Raw genomic sequence first — 18,440 nt, 5'->3', positions numbered from 1 at the left:
TTCCAGATCACTCCATCCTCTCCTGGGATATACAGGTCGGTAATGTTGCACCTAATGTAACAGATTCAAGGTTCCATAACGACCTGGAATCTAACCTTGTAATTAAAACGTTTAATAATAACATTATTGTCAACAACTTTCTTAAAGACGATGACTCTGTGGCTAAAATGAACAACCTCATTCAAAAGATTGAGATTGACACTCAACTCCAAACTGATGTGAATCAAATGTATGATGAATTTTTAACTGTAATGCATCAAGAGCTTGAAACCGTTGCTCCAGTGAAACATGCCATAAATATCAAGAAATCTAAATCATCTTACAAACCATATTTGTGTCACAATCTGCAAAACCTGTGGATTAAGGTTTGTGAATCTGAAAAGTGTTGGCTCCCTGCAAATCGGGTCGCAGAATAATATTAAAACAACGGTTCTGTTCCTTGAGAAAAGACTTCGATGAGCTACTGCGTAAAACGCCAGCATCAGCGTAAGGAACAACAGCGCTTGCTCATGATCAGTGACCACGACACAAACTCTAGAAACTTTTGGAAAAAAATTGGAAAAATTGGAATTGCCAACAATCGCCAATACAACATTCCATGGGAAATTGTGCGGGATGGCGTTGTATATAATGATAAAGTTAGTGTACTCAAAGGTTGGGAAGAAGCATATACAGTTATTTGGTGAAGCAGAATCTCCCGAATACAACGAACCGCACTACAATGAACTCCGTGCTGATCAAGATACTGTCAACACAAACTGTGACCCGGATGTGGACACTAATGACCTACATTCCCCTATCACACGTGCTGAGATCGGAAGAGCTGTCGCACGTGCTAAGTGCGGCAAGGCGACGGGCCCCGACTTTATACCTGCTGAATCTCTGAAGCATAGAAAATCTATAGACATTTTGTATAAACTGTTTGCCTATTGTTTTGAAAACGGCACATGCCCTGATGTTTGGTGTTCTAGTTTTATTTCTCCCATAAGAAAAGCAGATGGTGACGCTTGTGACCCGTTGGGGTATAGAGGTATAAGTCTGCTCTCTGTACCTTGCAAGATATATGCAAATATTTTAAATGTAAAGTTAAGTGAGTGAGTGAGTTAATACTTAACGTCACATTGGCAATATTTCAGCCATATCGTGACGAGAACATTTTGATACTGAAATGAAATATGTTTACATTATAAAATCCTGTCGTCAAAGGACAGTACAACTACTAGAGTATCACATTTACAATTAAAACTAGTGTGGAGAGTTAAAACAATTACCACTATTCGGACAATACAACATAAAATACGGGCTGCAGATCGCCAACAACTGAAGGTAGATCACCATACTAGGGGCCATGGGGACTTACAGTACCTTTGCTACCTGCGTGGACCCCAGATGGATTTACACCATCCCCTCAGCCGTTGGCGATTATACTGAAAGTTAGCCATTATTAAAAACAACAAATATACTACGATTAAAAGTTTGGTCGTACTAAATTTACATAGAATGTTTTGGACTTACGTACCCTCTCAGGAGGACAATAATTTTACAATACTTCAACCCCCCTCGAGGGCACAGCCACTAACAATCTCAGTTATTAATCTAGATTACCAATAATAAAATATTTATCTATTTACAATTCTGATAACAAATCTAATTCTTTTAAGAAGGCAATAATTAAATGAGAGCTGGTATGAGTAAAAAGATCCTGCATAGTTCGTGAGTTAAAATACTGATCCCTTGTGATGGAATACTCTACACAGTCAGGCAGGATATGCTTGACTGTGATTCTTTCATCACAAGGGATGCAGAACGGAGGATCCTCACCTTTCAAAAGGTATTCATGAGTATATCGTGTATGGCCAATACGACATCGCCTCATAATGACCTCCTCAAATCTGGACTGACAACCCAAGTGGGTATAACCAATATAAGGTTTTATTGCATGTAATTTATTCATACCCACTTGGGTGTCCCACCTCTTTTGCATCAGGTCTCGGATGTACGATCTGATTGTAGCTTTATAATCAGAGTATGGGATAAGAAGTGGAGTCACGGGTTTCTTGAGTGCTGCCTTGGCAGCAAGATCAGCCATTGTATTGCCAGAAATGCCTACATGACTTGGTAACCAACAAAAGACGATGTCGTATTGGCCAGTAGCAAGATTATTAATTAATTCAATTATTTCTATTAAAAGTGGATGTTTACAAGAAATATTTTTGATGGCCTGAAGGCAAGAAAGAGAGTCGGAAAAGATAATATATTGGTTATGTTTAGGGTGTCTTTGAATATATTTGAGAGCTGTTAATATGGCGTTCGCTTCTGCAGTAAAAATAGAACTGTTATTTGGAATTCGAGAAGATATTGTTCTCGATCCAATGACAGTGGCACAAGCTACTGCACCACCGTCTTTGGAACCATCTGTAAATAGGGGTTTGTAATTGCTATATTTAATTTTTAATTGATTATATTCTTGTTTATATTGTAATTCATTAGTTTCTGATTTTTTAAATGAAGTTAATGTTAGGTCGACTTGAGGTCTAACCAACTGCCAAGGAGGAGAAGAAAGAAGACGGGATGGAGCTATGTTTTCCAGCTCAATGCCGGCCGAAGAAAGAAATGGTTTAATTCTATGTCCTAGGGGCGGGACAAGAGAAGACTTTTTGTTGTATAAATCCTCATAAAGGGGATTGAAAACACAGTTATATGCAGGGTTAGATTCATTAGAGTATAATTGAGTAATGTACTGTAAAGCTAACTTTATACGGCGCTGCTCAAGAGATGGTTCATCAGCCTCAACGTAGAGACTGTCAACGGGAGAAGTTCTAAAGGACCCAAGACAAAGTCTTAGACCTTGGTGGTGGATAGAGTCTAGAAGTGTTAAGTTGCTTTCACAAGCTCCACCATATATGATGGATCCGTAATCTAGTTTCGAACGGATAAGTGATCTATATAAGTTAAGCAGGGTAGTTTGATCTCCTCCCCATTTACAACTTTTTTGAAACAACTTTTAACAAATCTAGTGCCTTCAGACAGTTGGCCTTAAGTGATTTAATATGCGGCAAAAACGTCAAGTGGGAGTCGAAAATAAGACCCAAAAACTTGACCTCCTTTACAACTTTGATAAGTGTATTGTTTAAATACAGTTCAGGGTCCTTATGCGGTTTGTATTTATATGTATGCAGTTAGTTTTGGACTTTGAAAATTTAAAGCCATTTTCTAAACACCATTTATTTATTTTGTTTAAACATAACTGCAGTTGCCGTTCAATGGTATGCATATTTTTCCCACGACAAGAAATATTAAAATCATCCACAAAAAGTGATCCATCAACTGAATCGTTTAAAACCTTGGATAAACTATTGATCTTGATACTAAACAATGTGACAGACAATATACTACCCTGCGGAACACCCTGATCCTGACTATAATGGTCAGACAGGGTAGAACCCACTCGAACTTGAAACTGTCTGTCATTTAAAAAGTTCGATATAAACTGAGGCAAACGGCCTCGTAATCCAAAATCATGTAAATCTTTTAAAATCCCATGTTTCCATGTTGTGTCATATGCTTTTTCTAAATCGAAAAAGATTGACACTGCGTGTTGTTTATTAATTATGACATTCTTAACAAAAGACTCCAAACGCACCAAATGAACGATAGTACTTCTGTTTTTACGGAAACCACACTGTATATCTGTTATTAGGTTATTGGTTTCCAAGTACCAAACAAGTCGATTATTTATCATGCGCTCCATGGTCTTGCAAACGCTGCTAGTTAGTGAAATTGGCCTATAATTGGAAGGATCAGTATGATCACGTCCAGGTTTGGGAATGGGAACAATTATAGCATCTCGCCAAGACGAGGGAAAGTTTCCAGACGTCCAAATATCATCAAAAATGTTTAAGAGCGTTTCTAAACATGATTCTGGTAAGTGCTTCAGGAGTTGATAATGCACGTTATCAGCTCCTGTAGCAGTATCATGAGCCTGGTCAAGAACAGTACGAAGCTCATGGATCGAAAATACTTCATTGTAATCTTCCCCATTATCTGAAGTGAAATTGATAGGTGTCCTTTCTTGTTGGTTTTTATACTTTTGAAACCGGGGTACATAATTCGACGAGGAAGAGTGTCTGGCCAAAGTTTCTCCAAGTTTATTTGCAATGTCAGATTTACTAGTTAATATTTGGTCTCCGTCTTTAAGATGTTTAATGCTAGATTGTGAGCCCTTGCCCTTGATTCTCTGGATCATGTTCCATACTTTTGATATCGGCGTACGCGAATTGATTTTCGACACATAGTTTCGCCAAGATTGACGTTTATTTTGTTTGAAGATACGTCGTGCTTTTGCATTTAATATTTTGAATTTGTTCAAATTATGGACCATAGGGTGGCGACGGAAATAATGCTCAGCCTTTTTCCGTGCCTTCCTAGCCTGTTTGCAGTCGTTGTTGAACCATGGTTTTCGTATGTGTGGAATCGTAGAGGACTTTGGAATGCAGTCATCGGCTATTTTGTTCAGTTCATCAGAAAAGAGTTGGACGGGGTCAGGAACTCCCATAAACAGTTCAGGCTTCAATCTGTTGGATGAAAGTGATTCAAACAGAAGCCAGTCAGCTTTGGTAAAGTTCCTTCGTGACAAAGGAGGGACGTCAGATGGACATATAGCTTTAAGAATAGTTGGAAAATGGTCACTTCCACACAAGTCGTCATGGACTGACCATTCAAACTCACCCAGCAGAGTAGAGTCAGTAATTGATAAGTCAAGGGAAGAATATGTTCCTGTACCAGGATGTAAATAAGTGTTGGAATCATCATTAAAGAGACAGATATTGTTGGCAGAAATAAAATCTTCTAGTATGTTACCTTTGCTGTTTGTATGTGTACCTCCCCACAAGGGATTGTGTCCATTCATATCGCCCATGATGATACAGGGCTTAGGAAGTTGGTCATAAAGTGCCTGCAGATCGCCAGGCTGCACAGAAAAGGAAGGAGGAAGATAGAGAGAGCACAATGTAAAAACAATGTGCATCGTTACACGGACAGCAACGGCTTGAAGATGGGTATTTAGAGGAACAGGACTGTGAATGGTGCCCTGTCTCACCAATATTGAAGAACCTCCAGTTGCTTTCGGCCCAGGAGGAAAAAGCAGTGATATGGAGTATACTGTCGTATATCGATGTGATCGTTTTCTTTAAAATATGTTTCTTGTAAACAAAATGCTGATGGCTTAAAATCTTGTATAAGTAAATGTATATCATTAAAATTGTTCTTCAGTCCCCTACAATTCCATTGAATAATAGTATTGGAAGTGTTCATGGAGGCTTAACTGGAGATCGTGATTGGGAGGAGTGTTCACTCCTATGAATTGGTTGTGAAGGAGGAACGTCTATCTCCAGAGGTTCATACGAGTTATGAACCTCAACAGATGCAAGAACTTGAGTGGGCGTCTCCACGTTAGTGAGCGCCTTTCGTCTTTTCTGTACTTTCTTTTTCTCTTTTCTAGTTAGAGTTGCATCATCGGTATGTGTACTTTCCATGGAGTGAGATGGTACATCACGAGTAGGATTGTCTGTTTGTGAAGTGGTTGATTTCATATTACTTTTCTGAGATATGTCAGAGGGTTGGTGCAGTACAGTCTGGTCATCCTTGACCCAGGAGATGTCGGTCTGACATGACACGGAGACTGTCTTACAAACTCGAGTGGAGGATGCAATTGCTGCGGAATATGTTTTTACATATGTTTGAGCAGGAGATGGTACTAGTTTTTTTGCTTCTTGGTAGGTTATGTTGTTTGTGTGCTTAATTCTTAAGATTTGGGCTTCAAATTCAAACGATGGACAGGATTTAGGAGACGCCATGTGATCACCATTGCAGTTAGCACATTTGAGGTCATTTGTGCACTCAGAGCTATCATGGGCTCCAGTGCAACGGCAGCATACTACCATCTTGCTACGGCAGAACTTAGCACCATGACCAAACTTTTGACACTTAAAACATCGGAGTGGATTTGGTACATAAACCTCCACCCCGATGTTGAAATAGCCAGCCTTTAGTGATTTAGGTATTACAGGTTGAGAAAAGTGAAAAGATAGGTGTTGATTTTAACAAAGACACCATCTTGCGCTTTTCTGGAAAAACGTTTTACATGTGTGACTCCTTGAGCTTTTAATTCAACAGCAATTTCCTCCTCGCTCATATCAGAAAGACAGCGAGCAACATCTCTCACAATGCCTCTGCTCGTGTTCAGTGTCTTGTGCACTGAAACAACAACGGGAGTATTAACAAATTGTTGTAAACCCAACAGATTGACTGATTGCTGTTTCCTCAAACACTCCACTAGTAAGGCACCAGTCCGTAGTCGTGTGACATTCTTAACATCTCCACAGACACCTCTAATGCCCAGTGAGATAGCAAACGGGTTCAGTTTTAAAGGACTTCCGTCAACTGATGCAATTGTGATAAACCGTGGCCAAGAATCAGAAATATCTGGAGCTACCTCCTCATCAGACGAGAGCACATCTACATGTCTGCGTTTAGTTGCTTTGTAGGAACCAGGTGAATTGCATTGAGACATGGTATAACATACGAATTCAGCACTCCTGCTCCCCACCCACCATGGAGTGTCAACAAGGACGGTGTCAATTTGCACCGGATCTCCAGGATGCTAACACCGGGGATACAGGGGTGGTATACTCCAGTAAATATGACATGAATAGCTATATTTGTCCAAAAGATTAGTTGTCAGGCTGGTTCGGCCCATAACAATAATCCAAAGACATATAGAATTCAGCGGTCAACATCACCAGATTGGCCCATGAGCCACCGCCTTCTGGCATAGGACTCCAGGCAATTTCCTCGATGCAGAGAAATAAAATCTGACTTTGAACAAGACCCAAGACCCAACAGTACAACGAAAATGTGCAAAAATAATCCCCATGCACAGGGCCTGGCGTGACCAGCCGATTGATAGAACCGGGCCCATTCTACCACCCGTCTAGGTGAAGTCAGGGCCAAAGTGGTGTGTTGAGCAATAGGAACACTGGTCCTGCTCCTATGCCCTCAACCACCAGGATCCCCTTCTCCACCGACACAGGGCGGCAACCCACGGCAAACGGGTTGGTGGACCAAATATGCCCCCGGGTCCACAACGGGGGGTTGGCGAGCACTTAGCTTTACCCAGCACCCACCACGAGGAGGTGGCTCGCCACGGGTGCCTGTAAAGTTAAGTACTTGGCTTGAAACAAACAATATTTTGGCCGATGAGCAGAACGGCTTTCGTTCAAAACGTAGTACCAGTGAACATATCTATAGCCTTTATTCGGTTATAGAAAACAGGAAAAATACCAGACAATCTACCTTTGTTTGTTATATTGATATTTTGAAGGCTTTTGATAAAATTAATCGCGACTGTCTTTGGTATAAACTTCACGCCTTAGGTATACATGGAACGTTTACGAAGGCTGTCCGGTCTATGTACAGTAAAACATCTTCCAGAGTCCGCGTCAATAATTGTTATACTGACGAGTTCGACGTCCAGTCCGGAGTACGACAGGGATGCGTTTTATCCCCAACGTTGTTTTCTATATACATAAATGATCTCGTGGATGAAATTAATGCTCTGAGACTCGGTGTCGAGATCGACGGCTCCATGTTGAGTTGTTTATTATAGGCAGACGACATCGCTCTGATATCCCCGAATCAGGAGAGTTTACAGCGCCTGCTAAATTGTATATCAAGTTGGTGTTTGCGCTGGCGTCTTTCCGTTAACATTCAGAAAACCAAGGTAGTTCATTTTAGACCTAAAAGTTTTCCTAGATCTGATTATCACTTCAACTTCCACGGCAATACGGTTGAATATAGCCCCGCGTATAAATATCTTGGCCTGTGGTTTCAGGAACATTTAGATCTAAATTATACTGCATCGGAACTCACGAAATCGGCCAGTCGTGCACTCGGTATCATCATTTGTAAGTTCAAGGCTGTTGGTGGACTAGCATATGATGTCTATAACACCCTATATGAAAACCTCGTTCAGCCGATTTTATCATACGGCGCCGCCATATGGGGCACTCGTGAGTTTTCCTGCATTAACGCTGTTCAAAACCGGGCCTGTCGTTTTTATCTCTCGGTTGGTAACAAAACCCCAAACCTAGCGGTAAGAGGCGAAATAGGCTGGTCATCGACGTTGACCAAACAACGAATGGAAATCCTAAGATTCTGGCGTAAAGTCCAACTTGTTAACCAAGGTAGAATCAGTAATACTATCAATATTTGGTCGCAGCGCTTTAATAAATCGTGGTTCACTAAAATTACACGTTGTATTCAAGCTTGGCAGTTGCCTATATCGGACATATTTTATATCTCGGATACAGATTTTCGGCTATCGATTGACCATTTATTATTATTAGACCACCGGGACTGGTGTTAACCCAACTTTGGGACGATAAAAGACAGCAAAACGACAATAAACTCCGCACGTACCGTCTGATCAAACGTACTCTTGAGGCTGAGCCATATGTAAACAAAATTATAGACCGATATAACCATATAGCCATTTAAGTAAACTAAGATGTGGTACTCTTCCCTTGCAAGTTGAACTTGGTAGATTCGCCCGCCCCAAAGTTCCCCTCGAAGATAGAATCTGTCAATTTTGTAATTTAAACGTAGTTGTATTCTAATTTGAGATATGAACTCTGGGTTACTATGATCTCCAAACACAATCGTTTCATCCAATCAACCCCAGCAGACCAGTTCATCACACTTATGACAGATAAGGATGTTTATAATCCGCTAAGTTCCCGAATCACAAAATGTTCAGACGTAGACACCAGCACTGCCCTTTGCGATAATCGTCCTTTAATATTGATCATTTTAACTTTACGTATTTTAATGTCATGTTAGTGTCTCAAAGGCCTACAAGGCCGGATGTTCTATTTTAATGTCCTATTTTATATGTTATACCCGTATTTTATGAGCATGTGACACTTAAATAAAATATTTCTTCTCTCTTCTTCTCAATAAAGTTATCGCAAATCTCACTTTACGCTTGGGTCTGATTGGTTATGTACAAGCAAGGCTGCAGGCCAACAGTTGTGCTTGTTTTTTTTTTGTTTAATTCACCGTAAATGATAATTTTTTGTTAATGGTAGAGCTTTTACAGTCGGTTTTTAATTACTTTAACAGTTAGATCATATCTGAAGCCTTCTAGTGGATTCAGGTATCTGATTGCACTGATCGACAGGATTTATGTTAAGATTATTTGAAGTGATGTTTGCGGCGTGGGTCCGTGAAGCTGCGATGCAGACTGCTTACTGGTCGTCAGAAACCAATGCTTGTAAGAGGCAAGACGACAAACAGGGTCGGCTAGGCAAGTGTCATTCTTTCTCAATTGCTTCGATCGGTGTTCATGACGTCAAATACTAGATTGTCGTCATGGAACGGGTAAGCGTTGAGTGAGACTTTTAGGGTTTTAGTCTCATCAACGACCCGTGGTTTCAGGAGAACACTGTAGGCTGAATGCTTCTCTCGAGGGTAACACGGTCTGATTTATGCCTCTTTGAAGTGTGTTACTAGAGCAGTTACAGAGGCGGACATCAGACCGAATTACCCGATACGGTAAAGTGTATAAAATAATTCCAACCAGGCAGCGAAAATCGGTAAACTATATGTAACAGTTAACTCGAAAACACCTATTGGAACGGTTTTCGAACATGCGCACTGCATGTGTCATATCATGACGTCATACGATTGTTAGCGACACATCTTCTTGGCGGAGTGTTTGGCAGTTACCGTGGCAGCAGGTGATATTTTCTTGTAGTCGTCACCCTCCTGGAAGGAGTGACGCAGAAACTTGTTTAAACGTAATTGGCCAATGAAATTAAAGTAATTTACATATACGTAAGAAAAGTGGTATATGCCATGCCGTAGACATCTCTTGGAGACATCACTTGTAGACAGCTGTTTTATACAACTCTTACAGACATCTCTTGTAGACAACCCTTGTAGACAGCTCTTTTATACATCTCTTACAGACAACTCTTGCAGACAACTCTTACAGACAACTCTTGTAAACATCTCCTGTAACCTGTATATGTTTGTGGCACCAAAGCCCTCGATACTCTCAACAACTGTCTAGGTTATCATCTATACTTAGTATTTGATTTACACACCTCTTTACTCATTTGTTTCCAATCGTGGTTTCATAATGACACCCATCACCATTATATTGCAAAGAAACAAACGCCACATCTGTGAATAAAACATTTATTACCACATTCTCTCCATCGGAATAGCAACAAAACATACATCGGAATAGCAACAAAACATACATCGGAATAGCAACAAAACATACATCGGAATAGCAACAAAACATACATCAATTCAGTCTAGTACTTGACTGTCATCCTGATTGCACACCAAAGCAATAGTCTTATTGAAGGTTCATCCAGAGAAAGTTAAAACATGATTCTTTCAAACAAACAGTCAAATGTTTAGATTACCTAGATGAAGCATTCTCTTGTATTTTCAATCCAGCTCCACCGCGGTCACTTTCTAGGTTTAGATAATGTATCCACTACATTTTCGAACGAACTGCCCTTACATTATCCTAATCCTACAACTACCGCCACGGTTTGCAACAGTTTCTCCTGGGATAATGGTACAAAATGTATTATAATGTCAATATAGCGCGCGTTTGTTATGGATACCGCTACAACCGCTGGCGTAACGAAGAGTTAGTAGTAGACGTAGATGTGTAAATATTCAAGACCGTGCTGTGGTTGCAACAAAAGAGTTGCAATAGTTATTTCAAGTTCCAGAGAAAGAAATGCAATGAATTCTTTCACCTGAGACTAAGGTTCATCATATTTCGACTGTATAATTTAAATGCGTTCATAACTTCGACCACCAGAAAGTGACGGATAAACAAAAGGATCCCTTACATGACCATCAACCACTACACCCTCAGAACTAACTGTTCATGCCCCGGCACACACATGGATTGCAGCTAATATTGTTTGAAATAATTATATGTTGAGCCCAACTTGAGCTTCCTTTCGTTAATACGGTGCCAACTGCGTGTAGGGAGGTGGCATAACGCTGTCGGCGTAAATTGGCACCCCTGGCCTAGAGCCTTGTGTCATGTAGACTGGATGTGCGCGTATCTGATTCTGGATGTAGGAACTTTTGGCGATGTAGACATCTTGGGCGTTCATGATTTGTTTCAGTTCATTTTGTTTTTTCTCTTTGGATATTTTTGGCGCGGACTTTGTCCCGAACGTGTATCTGTAGTAACTGAATTTCCAGAAACAGACAAGGCTGGTTACCACGACAAAGCACTCAATGACCACGTCCACAACAGCTAGTGCCAGGTTAGCACGCATTCTTGGCATGCAGAGGTCGTTGGAGGGGTTCCCGTCCGTGCACATGTAAGCCACATATCCAGCAAACGTGAGACTCCCGACACTCAGACACAAACACGTAATGGTCAGACATCCGTAGGCCAGTAACTGCAAACAGAGTAATACTATGCATACATGTGTCTGTAAACTTAGCCTTGTGCAAATACAAAATTAATCCGATTATAAGTCTCCTTTCTTCTTTCTGTTCCATAATCGTTCGATCTCTACTGGTATGGTGATCTACGTTCACGTTGTATTGTCCCAACCAAGTTTTGTACTTATAAAAATATTGATAGCTAGTTTTCATTTTGTGACTATCTAGTAATTTTACTGTCGTTGACAGGGTGTTATATATCATATGTATGTATTAGAATTTAGAACTTGTTTTAGTCACGATATGGCTGAAATAGTGCTGTGACTTCAGTTCTTAACTCACTCACCCACTCATAATCGTTCGTAGCGCAAATGAGACTGTATCGGGATGTTTTCATGGGAAAAGGGCCTGTGTGCTATAGTTGTAACCAGGATGTTTTCGTGCACGAAGGGCCCATGTGTTATAATTGTGATCGGGATGTTTTCGTGCACAAAGGGCCTGTTGGCTTGCCATTAGATCGGAATCCTTACGTCAAGTTTTATGCGAAAATGATGAAATAATTCTGTTAAATGTGATCTAATCACAGAGTCCTTGTACACCAAACCGGCCGTAAGATGATCTTAGATAAAGCAATGTCAGTGATGAATGATGACACGATCGTTTCTACCAGTGGACCCTGAGTTATTTGATGTTTGGATTCAGTTTGATCGTCATTGTCGACTTCCGGGATTAGTGAATGAATTCGAAAGTCTGACAGTCTGATCCGAGTGAGCGAGTGAATTAATATCTAATTATTATTAATATTATTACATCGGCATTATTTCAGCCATATCGTGATGAAAATCACAATTACAATTAAATCGTGTGGAAAGCTAAAACTAATAGCACTGTTTGGACAACACAAGATAAAACAGGCCATAGATGGCAAAACGTAAAATTGAGGCGCACAATAAGGTTGGGGGACATACATTATGCACATAGACAAGGAGATTTACCCCATCATCAGCCTGAGTGAGTGACTGACTGAGTGAGTTTTTATGCCGCTCTTAGAAATGTTGCAGGAATATCAAGGCGAGGGACACCAGAAATGGACTTCAAACACTGTACCCATGTGATAAATGGAACCAGGATATTCACGGTACCATCTGTGAGATTCCACACCCTGCTGCAAATGTATTTCAATAATGGGTAAATTGTGCTTCACTAACTCACCAAACGTTGCGTGTTCCTGGATACCTTCCCGCCGCCAGTGTTGGAGTAGATGCGGTGAGCCACACCGCCAGCCGTTATACACTGTTAAGATTAACCAGAAACAAGAGGATTACAGTAGGCATATCAGTATCATCAGATAATCCAGGTATTTTAGGCTCCTGAAAGTTGGCACGATTGGTTCTCGTGGACATCTTGCCCAAAGAGCCGTTAAACAAAGTCGGTAGTTGATTTGTGTCACACAAACTGAAGTCAAAAATCGGGCTGAATCAAATCGTTAACACAATGGAAATGTTTTGATTGCCCAGCTTTCTTTCTTCCTTAAAGAATTCGCCGAAATTGTGTATGTAACATGCACACGATCGGAGTGGTAATACTCACTGTCACTCCCGTCCATATGTCTGCGCCAATGTAAAACGGAAACTGCAGCTTGACTGATGCTATGAAGACAGTCACTATCCCCGCCAAAGTGGCCAGGACGCCTAGCACTATTTGTGGGATAGCAAGGTGACTAAGGCAACGGCTAGCGTTGTTGCGTTGATACAGCACAGTATCTGTAATATTAAGTGAGCATGTGGTGACAGTAGATAAACTAACATCCAGATGTCTTGAAACTGCATGAACCACTGCTAACTTTTGCATGTTACACTTTATTCCTTCTGGGGACGCTGACTGTGAAGTCTTAATTTTTTCGATCTCTCTTATTTTGATTAAGTATGATGACGTAATGCGCAAGAAATTCGGGTACGAAATAAACTTTTTGCTTTTTGTTGTTGATCGACATATGTCGTAGGTTAGTGTAAGTAATTGGATCTGGATCAGAGAATCACATTATGAACATCGATCTAAACAAGTGGGAAACGATAACATACAGCAAACAAGTATGTCAAGAACAGATTCACAAAAGCTTCAGAACAATGTGAATCTAGATTTTTGCGGGTAATAGCATGCTGAAATAATCTTGTGATTAATGGGACATGCCGGCTGATGTTCACTGTACCCAAGTGTTAAGAATGAAAAAATACATACGGTTCTTTAAAACACTGAATACAAGCTTTTAAAACGTAGTCTTTTTGTTCCTTTAAATTTCGGTTAAATGTGTCATATTATCGCCAGTGGCTGAAGTGATGACGTAAGTCTTAACTAGGGCTCATGCAGGTACCAAAGTCCCTATGGTCCCTGGTATGGTGATCAGCGCTGAGTTGTTGGCGATCTACAGCCTGGATTATATTGTGTTGTCTTCTATGGTTACAATATTTCATATGTATTACGGGTTGTACCTGTGATAGTCTAGATATAGGCATTTTACTTTCCTTTACTGTAAGTCCCCATGTTCCCTGGTATGGTGATTTGCATTCAGTTGTTGGCGACCTATAACCCGTCTTCTTTTTATTGTATCGTCCTCTATAGTTCCCTGATATAGATTTAATTACTAGTTTCAAATATCTGTCTGTGATAATCTAGTTGTTTGGCCGTCCTTCGTTGACAGTTGTTTATAATTTGATTTTTAATCATTATAAATCTGTAACTGCTTTAGTCACGATGTGGCTGAAATATTGCCGATGTAAATCTTAACTCAGTCACTCCAAATACTTAAAACAGCAAACCAAAGTTTACCTATTAAACACAACCCTCGGCATGATTAATTCCTTAATACAGAATTATGGGACATGAGCGAGTACCGATTGTGTAGGATCTAAATCTTCAGTGGAGTTACTTCCTTGTGTTACACGCGGGAAGTTTCGTAAGGTCACTTCAGTCAGGGTAAGTCACATGGGAGCTGTAGACACGTGCCTGTCCAAGACCATGGAACAGCTTACAAGACAAAATATTTCATTTGATACCTGGTCTTGATCCATAGAAAAACCTTATGTGAAGCATCGTACAAGAAACAACAATCATAGTTTCGAATTCATACATGGGTTTCACCTATGGAACATCATACGATAACAGAAACCTCATTAAAACAAACCTGACCTAGCCTTGCAATCCGTTTCGTTTCTCAGAATGAAAAGAGAGTGTTTAACGTCACAGTGAAATACAGGTGGTGTAAAGTCACGGTGAAATGCAGAGGGTTTAAAGTCACGGTAACATGCAGATGGTTTAAGTCATGGTGAAATACAGATGGTTTAAAGTCATTGTGAAATGCAGATGGTTTAAAGTCACGGTGAAATACAGATGGTTTAAAGTCATGGTGCAATACAGAGAGTTTAAAGTCACGGTATCAATTCCAGTCCGGATCAAACAATCCAGTGATCAACACCAGCAACATCGATCTGCGCAACTGGGAACCGATGACATGCGTCAACCAAGTCAACGAGTCTGACCACCGATCCTGTTAGTGGCCTCTTACGACAAGCATAGTCACCCTTTATGTCAAGCATGGGTTGCTGAAGACCTATTCTACCTCGTGACCTTTAAGGGTCACTTGTGATTTGAGTCAAGACTTGACGAGGCTCTATGACAGCACATAGTTTCAGCTGATTCCCACGTGGTGCAACTATGGCGCAACAATTTAAGTTTTAAGTACGGAGGAAGGGTGTATTTCCGACGCAGTGACATTTCATTTTACTGGAATAAGTACTTCCTCATAATCTGGCAGGCGGTATGTATCGAAACATTGAGTAATTTGCAAAAAGTCTCATCTGCTTCAAACATGCAGAAATGCTCATCTGAAACCATAATGAGGCCCCACTCCTTTGAGATGGTATCTCCCTGATGTCGTACTATACAGGCCTTCACGTCTCTGTAACTGTCACATCCTGTCCGGACTCATTTGCAGGCAAAGTTTTTACGTTATCATCATACTATTCGTGTCCATAGGCAAGACAGTCATTAAAAATACAAATTAGTAATCTTCACGAGACATTTAATTTCTGAGGTTCTTATGAGGCATTTAGAAGTCGATATTATAGTATACGACAAAATGTTATGGATGTCAACTTCTTTTTTGTTTTCACGACATTTCTGGGCTATTCCTTACCCCTTTGTCATCCACCCTTCGTCATCCACCTGACGAATGGGCAAGGAATAACCCAGACACGTCGTGAAAACAATAACGAAGAAGTTGACATCCATAACATTTGTCGTATATTTAATTTCCGGTTTTAATCCTCATAAGTCGGCCATATTTTCAGTAATTATCTTTAGCCTTTATTTTTCTCACGTGAAACATTAATCGGTCAAGTTGTGAAAGCCATGCAACATAGTCTCAACGGTGTGCTTCTCGTCTCGACAAATTAACATCATGGCCACTTAAAATATTTCTGCGGACTCTCATCTTTGTTTAATTCACACAACTAGCAACATAACGATGCATATAGGATAACCGGCAGTCTCATGGTCATGGAAGCACAGTCTGATACTGGTTTTGGACCCGGGTTAATGCGATGTCAGCGATGGTACTGGTGGCCATGGAAAGTAACTGTACAAAGCATACAACAATGGGAACACACAATTTGGTCCTGTTGATTCCAGTTCAGTTCCAGTCAAGGAAACCATTCTCCGGGGACTGCCTTGTTACTACTGATGATGATGATCATAACCCAAAGGCTCGTTAAAAATAGTCATTGATTTCCCTGCTATGTGTTTGGTCCCTGTGTGCAATAATTAACCCGCTTTCTGTTGTTTACAGCTTGGGGAAACCTTTTTAATAATACAATGCGTTTTTTAGCATTTCCACATTGCCCATGGTCATTTCAGTTCGTTACACAAATGCGCGTCATAGTTGATGAATCACAGGCATCGTATGCTGCTATTTGTGTTGGTGAAAGGAGGATTTGAATCCACAGCGACATTTTAGATGATTCCGTTTAGGTTATATTACATGACTTTCACAACTTGAAACATTAACGTTTCATTGCGTGAATAATAAATGGATAAAAGTAAATGTATCCGTCCTATGAGGATTACAGTCTGAAAATAAATGTCTCGTGAAGATCGCCATTTTGTATCTTTAGTGCCTGTCTTGCGTCCTCATTTGGACGACAAAGTTGACACAATGTCATATGACGCTATGTCAGTTTTTTTACATTAAAGACTGATTCATTATCTGTCGCTTTAATGTCTATGTTCGTCTATCTAAAACGTACGTCTAGTATCTTGAACATGCACATCTATTTAATGTGCTTTCTGAAACATGCACGTCTACTTGCGTCTACCGTCTAAATAAGTACGTCTATTTACATCTACCATCTGAAATAAGTACGTCTATTTACTTCTCCCATCTGAAACATGTACGTCTATCAAAGGCTACCATCTGACACGTGTAGGTCTTATTACGTGTACTGACACGTGTACGTCTGTTTACATCTCCGACCTGAAGCATTTACGTCTGTACCATCTCACTAGCGTACGTCTATTTAGTCTACCCTCTGAGACATGTACGTCTATTTACGTCTACCATCTCAGACGTGTACGTCTAATTACATCTACCATCTGAGACGTACGTCTATTTACGTCTACCATCTGAGACATGTATGTCTATTTACGTCTACCATCTGAGACATGTACGTCTGTTTACGTCTACCATCTGAGACATGTACGTCTACTTACGTCTACCATCTGAGACATGTACGTCTATTTACGTCTACCATCTGAGACATGTACGTCTGTTTACGTCTACCATCTGAGACAAGTACGTCTGTTTACGTCTGCCATCTGAGACATGTACGTCTATTTACGTCTACCATCTGAGACATGTACGTCTGTTTACGTCTACCATCTGAGACATGTACGTCTATTTACGTCTACCATCTGAGACATGTACGTCTATTTACGTCTACCACCTGAGACATGTACGTATGAAACATCTCCGTTCAACCACCTCAACTTTCAACCTTTGTACTCGTTTACTGCCTGAAATGTGTAGTCTACTGTCGTTCACCATCTGGAACGTTTGCGTCTAATGACATTTACCACATGAACCTGCAATGTCTACTGACGTTTACCACCTTAAACTATAACGCCTAATGACGCCTGAAACGTTACAAACGTCTAATGATGTCTACAACATGGGACCAGGTTTTGAGTGGCGTTTACCTCCTATCATAGGTGTGCACGTACAGTGACCAATCGTTACAACTAGCATGAAGAAAAAGGTATATCTCTAGCAGTATCAACAGCTATCTTACTTTTGAAGGAATGCTGCCCTCCCCGTGGTGTCTTCATGGCGGTGTGTTCAGCAGTCGGGCTGGTGCTCGCATAGTTCACATAATGTCTCCTAATGTCCCACGTCTCTGTCATGCCCGCTCCTCTTCAGCTGTCACAGACCAGGCATCACAGCTCGTGGTGGACATTTATATACACACATTAGCATTTCTGTCTGGGCGTGGCGAGTTGGGAAATTGGACAATGTCAAGGAATCTCACGAATGTTGATGCATATATTAAACCTTTGGGGCTTTACCCTTCAGAAACTTTATGGTAATGAATTAATAATCACGTAATTATTAAAATATGTTTAATGGAAAGATACGGTGTCATGCGCAAAAGAGCATATACATGCCATAACATTTACACAACATACAGCGATAGTGAGATGTGTTTGACAGTGCCGGGATTTACTCAGATCTTAGGATCTGGGACGCTGCACATTTATTATCAAGGTTAAGAAGATTAACCCAAAGTTACCCTGATTCTAATAATTATTTCATCAGGGTTACAGCTCACGCTTTTCACGCTAGGAATTATAAGGTCGTCATTTGCAAATACGATTTATTTATGCAAATACGGAATAGAATC

General features: G+C 40.5%; 1 protein-coding gene across 2 annotated transcripts; it reads right to left on the bottom strand.

Moving 5' to 3' along the window:
* Positions 1-10,246: 10,246 nt before the first annotated feature.
* LOC137282698 (uncharacterized) lies at positions 10,247-18,018 on the bottom strand. Of its 2 annotated transcripts, XR_010956834.1 has the most exons (5): positions 17,832-17,971; positions 13,081-13,253; positions 12,703-12,783; positions 10,345-11,504; positions 10,247-10,275 (listed from the first exon to the last, which is right to left on the bottom strand). XR_010956834.1 is itself a non-coding variant. In XM_067814485.1 (4 exons), exons 1-4 carry the CDS (start codon positions 17,941-17,943, stop codon positions 11,055-11,057), a joined length of 816 nt encoding a protein of 271 aa, XP_067670586.1. In that variant the 5' UTR covers positions 17,944-18,018; the 3' UTR covers positions 10,247-11,054. The 2 variants fall into 2 exon arrangements, 1 of the variants encoding a protein (XP_067670586.1); XM_067814485.1 differs by having other exon boundaries at positions 10,247-11,504; positions 17,832-18,018.
* Positions 18,019-18,440: the final 422 nt, after the last annotated feature.

This window comes from Haliotis asinina, chromosome 4 (genome assembly GCF_037392515.1).
Source record: "Haliotis asinina isolate JCU_RB_2024 chromosome 4, JCU_Hal_asi_v2, whole genome shotgun sequence".
NCBI lineage: Eukaryota > Metazoa > Mollusca > Gastropoda > Lepetellida > Haliotidae > Haliotis > Haliotis asinina.
Note: the sequence above shows the minus strand (reverse complement) of the source record. Positions and strands in the feature narration are given on the sequence as shown.

What these genes read in the sequence shown, in the direction of transcription:
- LOC137282698 (XM_067814485.1), bottom strand. Translation starts at nt 17,943, where the DNA reads ATGACAGAGACGTGGGACATTAGGAGACATTATGTGAACTATGCGAGC. An exon ending in ACATATGGACGGGAGTGACA is followed by an intron (nt 12,784 to 13,080) that starts GTGAGTATTACC and finishes TAATCTTAACAG; the next exon opens with TGTATAACGGCTGGCGGTGT. An exon ending in CCAGGAACACGCAACGTTTG is followed by an intron (nt 11,505 to 12,702) that starts GTGAGTTAGTGA and finishes CTCTGTTTGCAG; the next exon opens with TTACTGGCCTACGGATGTCT.